This window comes from Pseudophryne corroboree, chromosome 10 (assembly GCF_028390025.1).
Source record: "Pseudophryne corroboree isolate aPseCor3 chromosome 10, aPseCor3.hap2, whole genome shotgun sequence".
NCBI classification, from domain to species: Eukaryota; Metazoa; Chordata; class Amphibia; order Anura; family Myobatrachidae; genus Pseudophryne; species Pseudophryne corroboree.
Window position 1 is genome coordinate 144339982 of NC_086453.1, and position 17004 is coordinate 144356985.

Below are 17004 nucleotides of genomic sequence, written 5' to 3' on the forward strand. Positions count from 1 at the left end.
AACTGCTAACAAAATTCCTGCTACAATCAATTTGGAATTACCCCCAAGATTGGGTGTCCTGCTTCCAAGCAGACTATTGCGCGTTGATTCAGAGGTACGATTCAGCACACTCATACTACGGCCAGATTGCCATTACCGACGTTGGTGAAGGCCCATTCCACTAGGAAGGTGGGCTCATCCTGGGCGGCCGCCCGAGGGGTCTCGGCATTGCAACTTTGCCGAGCAGCTACTTGGTCGGGGTCAAACACATTTGCAAAATTCTACAAGTTTGACACCTTGGCCGATGAAGACCTCAAGTTCGGTCAATCGGTGCTGCAGGGTCATCCGCACTCTCCCGCCCGTACTGGAGCTTTGGTATAAACCCCATGGTCATGAAGTGGACCCCAGCATCCTCTAGGACGTATGAGAAAACAGGATTTTGATACCTACCGGTAAATCCTTTTCTCCTAGTCCGTAGAGGATGCTGAGCGCCCGTCCCAGTTCGTACTTTACCTGCAGTTTTTTGTTCATTAGGTTACACATGTTATGTTATATTAGTTTTCAGCATGTTGCTGTAATTGGTTCATGCCTTTTGGCGTGTGTTCTGTTGAATGCCATGTTGTGCGGCATGGTTGAGGGGTGAGCTGGTATGTATCTCACCATTAGTATTAAAGTAAATCCTTTCCTCGAAATGTCCATCTCCCTGGGCACAGTTCCTATAACTGAGGTCTGGAGGAGGGGCATAGAGGGAGGAGCCAGTTCACACCCATTGAAAAGTCTTAAGAGTGCCCATGGCTCCTGCGGAACCGTCTATACCCTATGATCATGAAGTGGACCCCAGCATCCTCTACGGACTAGGAGAAAAGGATTTACCGGTAGGTATCAAAATCCTGTTTTAACCGTGGTCAGCTCAGCCCTTCTGTGCTCTTGATAATCATACAATGGATGATTTATTGCTTTATACAGGTACCTTTTCCTCTTATATGAGTATCCTTGTTTTTTACTGTATTAGATTGCAAATCATTGGCAACTTATGGTGCCCATACATAAGGGGAAACTTGGGGCAATTTCCCATTCTCCTGAAGCCTAGGTCGGGGAAATCCAACTTTGTGAATCAGGGATTTTTAACATGCAGGTTTTTCCGATCCTTTGACGGTTCACAATCATCATGTCTGGCGATTGGTGGATCGCATCAATGTTGGGGAATTGAGGCCACATTACTTGTCTTGCCCTATAACTTGTTCTGTCAAATGATTGTTTATTTTATCTCTACACTGTAGTTTGCATCATGTTATGTAGGTGCTTTTAAAAAGATCATAATGATAATAATAATTCCACAGAAGGATAAAATGTTTTCTCTGCATGTTAATAACATGAATACAACATAATATATACTGTATGAAAAAGCCTAAACTGGGTGCATCCAGTCTCCAACAATGCAAAGTCTTTAGAAAATATCTTAAATAGCATATCATATATATGTCACTTACGGTATTTCTCTGTGTATATGCCAGCACTCCCAGAGTAATCTGAGTCGCAAACAGCAGGAGAAGGAATGCAAAATACTACAAGGATAGATGGAAAACAAGCAGTGATTAATATTACAACTGCCACAACTCTGATGCAAAACAACGTGTGTGTACTCTCAATAGCTCAGCATCCCTTCCAGGAACTACTGTCCTAATAGGTATCATATGTGGGAAGCTGAAATGTTTAATGAAATATCTATCTATCTATCTATCTATCTATCTATCTATCTATCTATCTATCTATCTATCTATCTATCTATCTATCGTCCAGAAAGGTCCACACTCACGTCTTGATAAAAGCAGTGCTGGGGTATCTACCCCCCAAAAAGGACAAAAAATCCTCTGCACAGTAGATATAAAAAAAACCCAGGGGTGCAACTACCAGTCTTCGTCATTTCTTGTTTTATTTCACATCATCCACAAGGTAAAAAGTAGCATCAACTTTTCGGTCCCAGATCTGGACCTTTGACCGAAATGTTGATGATATTTTTTATCTTCTAGATGATGTGAAATAAAACAAGAAATGATGTACTGGTGAGTGCACCCCTAGTTTTTTATATATATATATATATATATATATATATATATATATATATATATACATACATACATACATACACACACACACACACCATTGTCGGCACTTCTTCCAAACGCTCAATATTGTCTCGTGCCTTTCTATCCACAATGTGGAAAATATGAAAGTAGGTAGTTGAGATGGCACTCACAGAGCTTTGCAAACCAGAAGTGTTAAAACTTTTGTGAGACCGGCGAGTGGGGTATGATGTCACAGGACAAGCGACGCGATGGTCTGTGACAACACCCCCTACTCGCTGGCCTGGCACCTCGTGTTTTCACTCTTGGTATTGGTGTTATCTATAAAGGTAAGATTTGTCACATTCATCTGTATCCTGATAAAAGATTTAAAATAAAACTGAAACGTGATGTGTTTGGCACTAGTCGCCTGTATACACTTCCGATTCGCAAGGCCCTATGAGTGCCACCTAACCTACCTTCGGATATATATAAGGGTCACAGAATGACCCTTATTTTGTGCTCAATAACTTAAGTACTTGAAAACTTAATTTGCTACAACACATAAACAAATATATTACACAGGCAACTCCTCCAGGTAGATCGGCTGTTGGGGAGGGCGCTCATGGTTATAAATTCCATTACAAAAATTAATATAACTAAAACTGTTAAGAAAAAAAACATTATATTATAAAAAAAAACACTTTAAAGGCTTGTCTGGTGACTCAGAGAGTTTGAAAATTCTTATGAGTCTCTGATATAAAGTTCATAATCTTCTCCCTAGTGCAACTCTTCTTAATGAGGATAATCAAATGATGGAAGTCCTTTTTGAAGCCATCAACTCCTTTTAAATTTAAACTCTCATACCAACACACCTAAAGAGGAAGACCAAAGGCCACTCAGAAACAATTTAATAATATTTATTTACAAAAAAACTTTCAAAATTCCATGATAGAGCCTAAATAATACCCTTTCCAGGGTGCAGGTCTTGACAAAAACTTGGGGTTAAGATATTAATAATGGTCTGTCCAGCGCCGACTACCTACTGCAGGAAGAAGGGGGGACACTAAGCACATATAAACATACATGTTTATATGTAATATATATGCTGGTAGTGTATCCGGGATCAGCAGCCAAGTTGTACACCACAGCCTCCATGCAGATCCCGGGACTCTGCATCAGGCTTCACTCTCCTAATCCCGCCCCTAGACTCTCATTGACTGGGTTCACATGGGTTTAGAAGAGTGTAGCCTAATTCCAAGTCCTTGGGTTCACCACGGCGGCTGTGATAAACGACGACGCTGCCGATCCCTTATGCACAGCCATCACTAATATTACATACATCTTAACATGTATGTTTATTTGTGTTTAGCGGTGGAGGAGAGGGAGGAGGTGCGCTAATTTAGCGCCCCCTCCTCCTGCACTAGGTAGTCAGCACTGCTGCAGCTGCCGCTTCTGTCTCACCCTGTACAGGGTGTGAGCTCATGACAGTAGGATCCCAGTACTGAGCAATTGTGCACCATATATAGGGCTAATTATTTTTCTCTTTTTCTGTGTGATGTACTACATATTAGTTTTCAGATGTACAGTGCATAGGTAGTGTAGACACAATTTGACTGTCTGGTTGTGAACTGTAATCTCTGACTACAGTTCTTGTGAAATACACCTTAACTTTATCCTGCCATGCATGGCACGGCTTGGAATGTCATAGACAGTGGCGGATCTTGCCACGGGCAAGCAGGACTTTTGCCCGGGGCGCCGCCTTCCGGAGGGCGCTGGCGCCATCCGGAGGGCGCCGCACCGTGGCAAGATCCGCCACTGCTGCCCGCTGTGTCCCCGTCCGCCTCCGCTGCCCGCTGCCGTTCCCGTCCCCATCCCCGTCCGCCTCCTGACGTCATCGCGCACCGCACAGCAAAGTTACTCTCCAGGAAGGGGAACTAGACGCTATGCATCTAGTTTCCCTTCCTGGAGAGGACCTTTTGCTGTGCGGTGCGCGATTACGTCATCGCGCACCGCTCGGCATTCAAGCGGCGCTTTTAATGTACAGGGGGCGTAATTGACCACGCCCCCTGTATTAGGCCACGCCCCATTTCCTGCCCGGGGCGCAGAGCGCCCTTGAACCGGCCCTGGTCATAGACTATGAGATTGAGGGGTGTATTCAATACCTGTCGGGTCCTTTCCGGCGGAAAGGATCCGACAAGTCAGTATTCAATGGGGCGGCCAAATCCAACTGTCGGATTTGGCCTCTATCGACAGCTGTCAGTGGGAGGCTGGGGAGCCACTCAAACCCCTTGCTGTGTGGTCCGGCGGCCGGATCTGCTGAGCGCCGGTGTCCGTGCTGCTGCTGCCACTGCCAATACTCACCCGTCACCGCTCCTCTCCTCACATGCTCGCCATCCCCGCTCCCCCATCTCATCTCCCCGGCTGCTCCTCTGGCCGCCTCACACGCTGCTCTTCCGGCCGCTTCACGCGCTGCTGCTCCGGCCGCCTCACACGCTGCTCCTCTGGCTGCACCTCCGACCGCCTCACACGCTGCTTTTCCGGCTGCACCTCCGGTCGCCTCATACGCTTCTCCTCCGGCTGCCTCACATGCTGCTCCTTCGGCTGCACTCTGCTCCTCCTTCCACCTCACACGCTGCTCCTCCGGCCGCCTCACATGCTGCTCCTCCAGCTGCACCTCCGACCGCCTCACACGCTGCTCCTCCGGCCGCCTCACACGATGCTCCTCCAGCCGCCTCACATGCTGCTCCTCCAGCTGCCTCACCCGTCTCAGCTCCCTGGTTCCGACAATGTCAATCCGACTTTAAAAAAAAACGGATTGACATTGTTGGAACTGGGGCCAAAACCTGTCGGATTTGGCCGCGGAACACGTGGATCCGTGGCTAATCTGTCAATCAACGTGTTTTCCGACAAGTTGGGAATTCTCGACTTGTTGGAAAAATACAGCCAAAACCTAAACCTGTCGGAAGCTGCCGCCTTTCTGACAAGACGGCATATTCCGACACTTATTGAATACACCCCTTAGCCATGCTTTGTGATTTTTCTTAATTGGCTTCTTTAATATGCTACTTTGTACATATTCTATTATGGCAAACAATAATTTTAAAATTCATTCACTCGCTACTCGTACAAAAAAGCTTAGCCGTGCTACGCATGGCGTGCCATTTGAGCAAAATAGAGAAGATGCATGTGGACACATCTGTAGAACCATATTTAAACAGCACTGCACACTGCAGAAGTCAGCACCCACTTAAAGGAGGAGATAGGAATCTCATTGGGATCCATCTCCTTGATATTCCACAAAAAACTTGTCCTGAGCATGGTTTCTGCACGCTGGGTGCTCTATCAGCTTACTCGTGAGCAGAAGGAGGCTCGGGTGACATGTTGCCGCAACATGCTGGCCAGATTTGATGGCGGTCACTCAAACTCTGGGAGATCATCAGTGGCGATGAATGCTGTATCTATAGTTTTGACCCAGAGACCATACAACAATCAGCCCAGTGGACCCCAGTTGGAGGTGCTCTGCCACAAAAGATCTGACGTGAGAGCAGTGTGGCCAAGCAAATAGTGGCTCTTTCTGTAGCCAAGACTGTCATGTAGCTACTATACCACTCATGCAGCAACGCACTGGGTACCGGTACGCCAACTAATTCCTGCAGCAAGTGCTTGATGCCTTTTTTTTTTTTTTAATATGAAAGATTTGGGAGCTATAATTATCAGTTATTTTGATATTATCATTGTAGTTTTCCCTGTACGCTATGGACACTTTGCAGAGTCATATAAATAAAAGATAATATTAAAATAACAGAGTTAGGGTGAGTAAATTAGGGTGATTATATAGCTTTGTGTAAGATACAGGGGGTCATTCCGAGTTGTTCGCTCGCAAGCTGCTTTTAGCAGCTTTGCACACGCTAAGCCGCCGCCTACTGGGAGTGAATCTTAGCATATCAAAATTGCGAACGAAAGATTAGCAGAATTGCGAATAGACACTTCTTAGCAGTTTCTGAGTAGCTTCAAACTTACTCGGCATCTGCGATCAGTTCAGTGCTTGTCGTTCCTGGTTTGACGTCACAAACACACCCAGCGTTCGCCCAGACACTCCCCCGTTTCTCCAGCCACTCCCGCGTTTTTCCCGGAAACGGTAGCGTTTTTTCGCACACTCCCATAAAACGGCCAGTTTCCGCCCAGAAACACCCACTTCCTGTCAATCACACTCCGATCACCAGAACGAAGAAAAACCTCGTAATGCCGTGAGTAAAATTCCTAACTGCATAGCAAATTTACTTGGCGCAGTCGCACTGCGGACATTGCGCATGCGCATTAGCGACTAATCGCTCCGTTGCGAGAAAAAAAAATACAGAGCGAACAACTCGGAATGACCCCCACAGTGCATTCGGAAAGTATTAAGAGTGCTTCACTTTTTCCACATTTTGTTATGTTACAGCCTTATTTCAAAATGGAATAAATAAATTTTTTCCCTCAAAATTCTACACATAATACTCCATAATGACAACATGAAAAAAGTTGTTTTTTTGCACATTTATTAAAAATAAAAAACAAAGAAATCATATGTACATAAGTATTCAAAGCCTTTGCCATGAAGCTCAAAATTGAGCTCAGGTGCATACTGTTTCCACTGAACATCCTTGAGATGTTCCTACAGCCTAATTGGAGTCCACCTGTGGTAAATTCAATTGATTGTACATGATTTGGAAAGGCACACACCTGTCTATATAAGGTCCCACACTTGACAGTGCATGTCTGAGCACAAACCAAGCATGAAGTCAAACGAATTGTCTGTAGACCTCCGAGTCAGGATTGTCTCAAGGCACAAATCTGGGGAAGGGTACAGAAAAATATCTGCTGCTTTGAAGGTCCCAATGATCACAGTGGCCTTCATCATCCGTAAATGGAAGAAGTTCGGAACATTCCAGGACTCTTCCTAGAGCTGGCCGGCCGTCTAAACTGAGCAATTAGGGGAGAAGGGCCCTAGTCAAGGAGGTGACCAAGAACCCGATGGTCACTCTGTCAGAGCTACAGAATTCCTCTGTGGAGAGAGGAGAACTTTCCAGAAGGACAACCATCTCTGCAGCAATCCACCAATCAGGCCTATATGGTACAGTGGCCAGACGGAAGCCACACCTTAGTAAAAAGCAAATGGCAGGCTGCCTCTAGTTTGCCAAAATGTACCTGAAGGACTCTCAGAAACATGAGAAACAAAATTCTCTGGTCTGATGAGACAAAGATTGAACTCTTTGGCGTGAATGCCAGGCGTCATGTTTGGAGGAAACCAGGCACCGCTCATCACCAGGATAATACCATCCCTACAGTGAAGCATGGTGGTGGCAGCATCATGCTGTGGAGATGTTTTTCAGTGGCAGGAACTGGGAGACTAGTCAGGATAGAGGAAAAGATGAATTCAGCAATGGACAGAGACATCCTGGATGAAAACCTGCTCAAGACCGCTCGACCTCAGACTGGGGCAACCGTTCATCTTTCAGCAGGACAACAACCCTAAGCACATAGCCAAGATATCCAAGGAGTGGCTTCAGGACAACTCTGTGGATGTCCTTGAGTGGCCCAGCCAGAGCCCAGACTTGAAACCTATTGAACATCTCTGGAGAGATCTGAAAATGGCTGTGCACCGACGGTTCCCATCCATCCTGATGAAGCTTGAGAGGGGCTGCAAAGAGGAATGGGCGAAACTGCCCAAAGATAGGTGTGCCAAGCTTGTGGCATCATATTCAAAAAGACTTGAGGCTGTAATTGCTGCAAAAGGTGCATCAACAAAGTATTGAGCAAAGGCTGTGAATACTTATGTACATGTGATTTCTTAGTTTTTTTAATAAATTTTAAAAAATCTCAAAAACGCTTTTTTCACATTGTCATTATGGGTATTGTGTGTAGAATATTGAGGGGAAATAATTAATTTATTCCAGTTTGGAATAAGGCCGTAACATAACAAAATATGGAAAAAGTGAAGCGCTGTGAATACTTTCCGGATGCACTGTACAATTGACCATGGATTATTCAGATAACCAGTAGCAGATGTACAAGCAATTATACGATCTACACAATGTATATTGTACAATGGGCCCGATTCATGTTTGTAAGTAAAGCAAAAAAGCAAGCAACTGGGCAAAACCATTTCGCACTGCAGGTGTGGCAGATGTAACATGTGCAGAGAGATTTCGATTTGGGTTGCTTGAATTTTTGCTTTACTTACAAACATGAATCATGGTGAATGCTCAATATAAAGTGGCCGCTGTGCTTATAATTCTTAACACTCTGCCATATAACCTGTAGTAACAGTAAATGTTTACCAGGGTTCTTACATGAGAGCACAGGTTATATCTGATTTCAAAAAAACATGTCAGAATTGTCAGTAGCATCTTATATACTGGCTCCTGAGTTACAGCAGGTAAAAATCAATGCCTTAACATTTAGTATATTATGTATCAGAGATTAATGGGGAAATGTATCAAACCCTCTATAGAGGATGTGAAGAAGTTACCCACAGCAATCAATCAATTTCTAGCTATCATTTCATGGAATGTACTAGATAAATTATTGTATCTGATTGGTTCTTGTGGGCAATTTCTCCATTTGTCCTCTTTGGAAGGTTTGATACATTGGGCTCTATGTACTGAGCCTTGCAGAGCAATAAAGTGGATGGAGATAAAGTACCAGCCAATCAGCTCCCAACTGTCATTTTTCAAACAGCCTGTAACATGGCAGTTAGGAGCTGATTGACCTGTACTTATCTCCGTCCACTTTATCTCTCTGTAAAGCTTAGTGCATATGACCCATTATCCCCTAAATCTCTACATCAAGCAATTATTAATGTGTGTGTACACTGGGCCCGAATTTTAGACCGGTAGTAAACATGTGCATGATAGTGTACCTCCAGGCGAGTAAGACGGGTCTGTGACATTTTACTCCGCACATGAAATGTGTAGACTGCGCAGCAAGTGGGTGTATGCAGGGTAGAGAACTGTTTTGTGGAAGATTCATGGATGTGTTGGAGGAGTGTAGTCATTTTCAGTAATGTGTATGCCAGGGGGATGTCTTTTTCAGGCGTCTCCCTTTCACCCAGCATAGTGTAGGTATACGTACCAGTACTAACATAGAAACATAGAATTTGACGGCAGATAAGAACCACTTGGCCCATCTAGTCTGCCCTTATTTTAACCATATTTTTATCTCAAAACTTATTTGATCCTTATTTCTTTGTAAGGATGTCCTTATGTCTATCCCATGCATGTTTAAATTGCTGCACTGTCTTAGCCTCTGCCACCTCTGATGGGAGGCTATTCCACTTATATTCACTGCCCTTTTCCTCAAATTTCCCCTGAAAACCTCCCCCCCCAGTCTCAGTGCATGTCCTCGTGTCCTATTGCTTCTCTTCATTTGGCGACTGTTTCCTTCCTGGACTTTGTTAAAACCGTTGATATAATTTAAAGTTTTTATCATATCTCCCCTTTCCCTTATCTGCTCCAAACTATACATATTGAGATTTTTTAGTCTTTCTGGGTATGTTTTGTGATGTAAGCCATGCACCATTTTAGTTGCCCTTCTTTGTACAGTCTCTAATATATTAATATCCTTTTGAAGATATGGCCTCCAGAATTGAACACAGTATTCTAGATGAGGCTGTACAATGACCTATACAGTGGCATTATTACTTCTTTCTTTCTGCTGCTGATTCCTCTCCCAATGCAGCCAATCATCTGACTAGCCTTCCTCATTGCTTTGTTACATTGCTTACCTGTCTTTAAGTCACCTGAAATAGTGACTCCTAGATTCCCTTTCCTCCTCAGTAGTTTCCAGTATATGCCATTAATACTATATTTAGCCTTTGGATTTTTGAGACCCAAGTGCATGATTTTGCATTTTTGGCATTAAACTGTAATTGCCACACTCTTGACCATTCCTCTAGGCTACCTAGATCAGTGATCTCCAACCCGTAGCTCGCGAGCTACCGGTAGCTCGCCGTAGTATTTTTGGTGGCTCACAGAGCGCACAGGCTTGGCCAGTCACTGGCACTCCTCCTCCCTTCACTTTTAATATGGTGGCGGCCGTCAGCCAATCAGAGCCCGTGGACCGGCAGTGGCGGTACCTGATTGGCTGCCGGACCGCGAGTTTTGATGGGCTCACTTACCGGCACCATATTTTAAATGCTCGCCGTCGCCGGAGACTGTCACCCTCACTGCAGCCGCTCTCCGGACTTCACAGGAGAGACACGCGCTGCGCTCTCCTCCCCTTCCGTCCCTCATACATGAGGAGCAGCACCGGCGGCAGTAGAAGAAGCCAGCAAGGGTTAGCACTGTGTGGGGCAGTGTATCAGACACTGCGGGGGATGGGGGGAAGGAGGGGGGCATTATCTGTGTATCTGGCACTGCTGGGAGGCATTATTTGAATATCTGGCATTGCTAAGGGGCATTATTTGTGTATCTGGCACTGCTGAGGGGCATTATTTGTGTATCTGGCACTACGCGGGGGGCATTACTTGTAGTTGTGAGGCCACACCCACTTCTGTGAGGCCACACCCACTTTCACAGGAACACATGCGGATTGGGGGGAGGGGGTAGCTCCTTCAGGGGTTTTATTTTCCGAAAGTAGCTCACACCCCGATTAATGTTGGAGACCACTGACCTAGATCCTCACTCATTTGTTTTACCCCACCTGGTGTGTCTACCCTGTTGCATACCTTTGTGTCATCTGCAAAAAGGCATACTTTCCCTTTAATGCCATTTGCAATGTCACCAATAAAGATATTAAAAAGCACTGGTCCAAGTACAGATCCTTGGGGTACTCCACTGGTAACATTTTCCTCCTGTGAATGCACTCCATTTACCACAACTCTCTGTTTTCTATCCTGCAACCAAGATCTTATCCATTCAATAATCCCAGTATCCAATCCCAAACTTCCAAGTTTATTTAGCAGTCTGCGATGTGGAACCTTACTAAAGTCTAGATAAGCTATATCCACGGCTACAACTTTATCCATCACTTTAGTCACACAGTCAAAAAAGTCAATAAGATTTGTTTTACATGAACTCCCCCCAGTGAATCCATGCTGTTTGGGAACCTGTAAATTGCTGGATTTGAGATAATCTACAATTTTTTCTTTTAAGAGTGATTCCATCAATTTCCCTACTACTGATGTAAAACTCACTGGTCTGTAGTTGTTTGCCTCTTTCTTGCTTCCACTTTTGTGCAGTGGAACTACATTCGCTCATTTCCAGTCCTCTGGAATTACTCCTGTAGCTAATGACTGGTTGAATAATTCTGTCAATGGTGCTACCAGCACCTCTTTAAGTTCTGTTAGTATCCTTGGATGTATCCCATCTGGCTGCATAGATTTGTCCACTTTCTTCTTTGAGAGTTCTGTTAGGACCTCCTCCTCTGTAAATGTACTCGTTTCATTTTACTGAATATCCCTGCAACTTAACTGTGGGCCCTTCCCCTCTCTTTCAGTAGTGAATACTAAGCAAAAATAATTATTAAGATGATCTGCTATTACATTGTCTCCCTCAACAAGACTCCCAGTCTCTGTCTTTAGTTTTATAATTCCGCCTTTTGTTTTTCTCCTTTCGCTTATATACGTAAAAAAAAGTTTTGCTTCCTTTACCCACTGACTGGGCCATTTTCTCCTCAGCTTGTGCCTTTGCACATTGGATTACCTTCTTAGTAGCCTTCTGTCTAACAAGATATATCTCTTTGTCTTCATTATTTTGTGTCTGCTTATATTTCCTAAAAGCCATCTTTTTTTCTTTCACAATATTTGCTACTTCTTTCACAAACCACACTGGCTTCCTTCTACTTGTGTTTTTCCTAACACTTTTGATACAAAGGTCTGTTGCCTTTAATATTGCACTTTTTAATGTTTCCCACCTCTCCTGCACTACTTCCAAGTTCCTCCACTCTGCCAAAAAATTACTTACACATTTTCTCATCCCTACAAAATCAGCCTTCCTAAAATCCAACACTTTTGTTTTTGTATGGGATGAGTCAATCTCTGTCTTTATGCTGATCCCAGGTTTTCACCTACTTTTACGTCCGATATTCTGTCTCCATTTGTAAGTATTAAGTCTAATATTGCATCTTTCCGTGTGGGCTCCCTCACCAACTGGTGGAGGGATGCTCCCTGAAGGGAATTTAAAATGTCTCTATTTCTAGTAGAACTAGCAACAGACACCTCCCAGTTTACATCAGGAAGATTAAAGTCTCCGATGATTATTACTTCTCCTTTTAATGCCATTTTAGTTATGTCCTGCAATAGGTTCTTGTCCAGTTCTTCTTCCTGACCTGGTGGCCTGTATATCACGCCAATACGAATACTAGTGATGGTGACTGCAATGGCAGGTGGAGAAGAGTGGGGTGGTACGATGCATATACAATGTATAGTCGCATTACTGCTCTATAAAATATCTGCAGGAGGTGATTTACCAAAGCTTGTAGAGAAAGAGAGAGGTAAACTGCCAACCAATCAGCTCCTAACCGTCTGTAAAATAACAAGCTGATTTGTGCTTTATCTCTCTCCGTTTTATCTCTCACCAAGCTTTGATAAATCTCCCAATGTGACTTAGAATCAGGTCCATTGTGCCTCAGAAACTAAGGGATGAAGTATTTTATAATGGGAGTTAACCAAAAGAAAAAGAGCCATTTTCTATTAAAGAAAACTATGACTTAAATAGTTCATTTTGGCCACTTAGGTAAGCAGGTGATGAGGTAAAGGTGCCTTTCCCCAGTGTGTGGTGATTCTTTATAAACCACTAGGGGTTTCACTTCTCTATTTCATTACTGAGGCATCCGTTGATCAGTCAGCTGCGACTGGTATACAAGCAGACATGTGCGTGCTGTGTGTTCTCAAATATGTTTACTGACAGCTTTTAAGATTTTGAATAACAGAATTTGAAAGTGTGAGATTATTATGGCTATACCAAAATGTACAGCCATATATAAACATAACTAGTAACACTACCTATGGAGGAGGATAAGTACAGATTGTAGAAATGCCCAAATCTACCATTAACTGATTCTCAAACCAGTTTGAACAACACTTTATTTATTTCAAATATTATACAGTGTTTAAAAAGATTAAGGGGGTAATTCCAAGTTGATCGCAGCAGGAATTTTGTTAACAGTTGGGCAAAACCATGTGCACTGCAGGGGAGGCAGATATAACATGTGCAGAAAGAGTTAGATTTGGGTGGGTTATTTTATTTCTGTGCAGGGTAAATACTGGCTGCTTTATTTTTACACTGCAAATTAGATTGCAGATTGAACACACCACACCCAAATCTAACTCTCTCTGCACATGTTAAATCTGCCTCCCCTGCAGTGCACATAGTTTTGCCCAACTGCTAACAAAATTCCTGCTGCGATCAACTTGGAATTACCCCCTAAAAACACTAAATATAACGCAATGGCAAACATGACTGTCAAAGGTGAGGAAAAAATTTCAAAGGACAGATCTTGGTCATTAAATATGAGAAATTCAACTGGATTTTAAACTGATTAAAAAATGTCTACTCTCTCTACACACAGTTGTCTGGCTCACAACACTACAATGACACAACACCAGTTATGCAATAGTCATGTAGGATAGCAAGTACCGTACTTTCTAAGTAACAGTTTCTTTTTTTTACTGGCAGATTAATATTTTGTTCACTTTAAATGTCTGTTGATACATTTGTTGATGGTTTGCAACCCAAAGCCGGATATAAAATAGTTCCTGCTTCTGCCTATCCAAAGCGCATGTTTTTGTATTTATTTTTACAGTTCTCCCCTAAAGGTCTGATCAGATGAGTGTACTTTGAATGTTTGTTTTCACTGAGACATGACATGAGCATGACTTGAGCAAACTGCTCTGAAAATCACACAGGTATTGTAATCACTGATTCCAGTGTCTGCATACATTTACTATTGATAGAGATAAAAGCTTAGCTACCATTCTTAATTATAATAATGCAATTCATTTTAATATTACAAAGAGATTTGATTAAACTAGCTTGAACATATGGAAAATATAAAAGCGTGTTTCTATATAACATTGTGTGTGAAAGTAAGCATCTGGCACCCAGCTCTCTCTTCAGAAATGGAAAATATCTATATGTAGCTCCAGATAAGCAGAAGGACAAGGGGCATATGAAGTTATATAATTGTGTTAATCATTTACTGCCAATATACGTGTATAAATATCGAAGCTGACCAAAATAAAGCAGATTACTTATGAGACATGCGGCTGTGTGTGTCTTCTTGAGTTCTCTCAGCAATACATTACGACCTGGTATCCAGAGGTGACATGATACTAGAAGGGACCAAACCTGGGCCACCTAGACGGCTCTATCATTTAATGAGGGACTCTACGGGATGACTAACACAAGGAAAAGCATCTAATGAGAGTTTCTGTGTTGGAAGCGAATTGTTCTCAAGGACTCTGATTTCACATTGGGTGAGTAAAACGATTGAACTGCAGCCATATTTTGCTCAAAATCAGACTCCTTGAGTGTAATTCTAAGTCCATTATAGAGACAATGTGCATTTATGTTTTTCCTTGAACTGTCATTATTAGTGATGAGCGAGGTTCGGTTTTACTCGGTTTTACTCGGTTCTCAAAACGGCATCTTATTGGCTATCCAAAACACGTGACATCCGTGAGCCAATAAGATGCCGTTTTGAGAACCGAGTAAAACCGAGTAAAACCGAGTAAAACCGAACCCGCTCATCACTAGAATTATAAAGAACCCGATTATCTTGTCACACAGCCTAGATTACTTGAATTATGTTGTATTGCGCAGCTAAAAAGTATAGCTTGTTGTAATCTAAGGCAGATACAGGTGTATTGCTTGCGCAGCTAAAGTTTATTGCTTGTTGTAATCTAAGGCAGATACAGGTGTATTGCTTGCGCAGCTAAAGTTTATTGCTTGTTGTAATCTAAGGCATATACAGGTGTATTGCTTAGCTAAGGTGCATTGCTTGTTGCAGCTACAGTATAAAGCTAAGGCATAAGGCGTAAGGCATATTGCAGTTGTTGTCATATGTTTGTATGTTCTATATGTTGCTGAATGACTGAATCTGTGTCTATGTCTTATTAGCGCATGCGCCCACAGAACAATTGGAATAGAATACAAAGGCGTACCTAGTTTGCAATTGTGTGCAGTACAGAGGTGTACTAAGGTTAATTATTATGCAGGATTTACCCAGTGTTTTTTGCAACGTAGATAACCATCTCAGAATAGGAAAGGCATTTTAACAGAATTTGCTAGTATTGTGGGATATCATTTGGATGCTCAATTGTTGTCAGTGCATAGAAATGAACCATATCCTTTATGCTTAGCTGATTAACCTACTGATCATTTAAAAAAAAAAAAAAAATACCAGCAGTGTCCAACAAGTTGTCAGAAAAGTTAGAAGACTGAATATGGTGTTTTAGATTGCATGTATTGTAAATGTGATTTAGTATAGTCAGACAAGTTCAGTAGAAACAAAAATAGGCTGAGAAAGGTTTGTGTCTAGACAAAACTTATAGCCAGTGATACACAGATACTTCTCGTTCAAGGACATATCCCTCTTCACCGCAGGTGGATTCGGCCACACCCAGAGGGCTTAATTACCCCAATGGGAGGGAAAGGGAGTAAGATGAAGCGCTTAGCAGAACGTGAGGGAAGGAGAGGAATTAAGCGTATTAACGCTATCCTTAAAAGAGCTAATTTTCCAAAGGATGGAATCTTAGATACAGAGGCTTGGAAAAGGTTCCAGGCCACAGATAGTCACTGGTTACAAAAGAAAGGTTATTTGGACACTGTAAATATATGGCTCATTGTTTCACAAGAACTGGAAGATGAGGAAAGAATTAGGAAGATTGTAGGTCTAATATAATACCACCACCCAATGTTACAATAACATGTTATGCTATTTATAATGATGGGAATGTGGAAGGGGGGTCAGCCCCCTCAGCAGTATCAATGCATGCAGAATCAAGGACACATGATAAAGCGGGAGTTTTAACTCCTTCAGCAACATATGCAGAACAAATGACACCTAAAAAACGTTATGAAAATACTTTAAGTTATAAAAACAATTCAGAAGGTACACTGGTTCATAGGGATGTTATCCACTACCCTGAAAGAAAGTGTCTTTATTGTGGGAGATGTGTTCCGGAGGGAAGTGAAAAATGTTTCTTTTGTGGTAACTGGGTAGAGACAAATTCAGGACCATGTGAATCACAAAATGTTAAACCAAAAACTCCAGGGATATTTAGGAGGTTGTGGAACTTTGCTAGTAGTCCTAACAGAGATCCAAGAGGAATATCTCGTAAAAATTACAATGTAATGCCTGTTAGAGTTAGTAGTCATGCTAATCCCAGACATACAACTGACAGGTTACCTGGGGCTGAAGGTTATATTGCAGAATATGTGGAGCAGGAACAATACATACCCTGGCTCCCTTCAGAGGTTATGCGTACTGTAAATGACTTACCAGATATCAGAAAAAGTCCAGCTGAATTTGAAAAAAAGATTAAACAAGTGTATCTTGTGTATAGACCGTGTTGGGTTGATTTAGAACAGATTCTTAAAGCCTCCATAGGAATAGGTGAATATAATAAAGTCTTAGCTATAACCACCCAAGCTGCAGATGGTGATAGAGGAGAAATTAAGGCAGCTCCCTCTGAAGCTAACCGTTATACTCTAGCTTCAGGCTTGCAACTGTTATATAGAGTACAAGTCAGGTGTGCACAGATCAGAGACACTGCCCCAGCTGAACCTGATCTGGTACAAAAACACCTCAGCATAAGGGAATACTATGACAAATTGTCAGTTAAACAAGAAAATGAAGGATTTCCCATTGCAGAGGCTAACAACGCCAGACTGTTTAAGACCAGGTTCCTTAATGGACTTAGACCTGAATACAGGCAGCAGTTGTATGCAGTCCGACCAGAAGCAAATTTGATGAA

At 42.7% G+C, this 17004-nt stretch overlaps 1 protein-coding gene across 1 annotated transcript in view; it reads right to left on the reverse strand.

Moving 5' to 3' along the window:
* LOC134966254 (leukocyte antigen CD37-like) overlaps positions 1–17004 on the reverse strand; it is a 218208-nt gene that overhangs the window by 41958 nt on the left and 159246 nt on the right. Inside the window, exon 5 of the mRNA XM_063942845.1 lies at positions 1470–1544. Coding sequence (XP_063798915.1) covers positions 1470–1544 — 75 coding nt within the window. The remainder of the gene's footprint in view (positions 1–1469; positions 1545–17004) is intronic.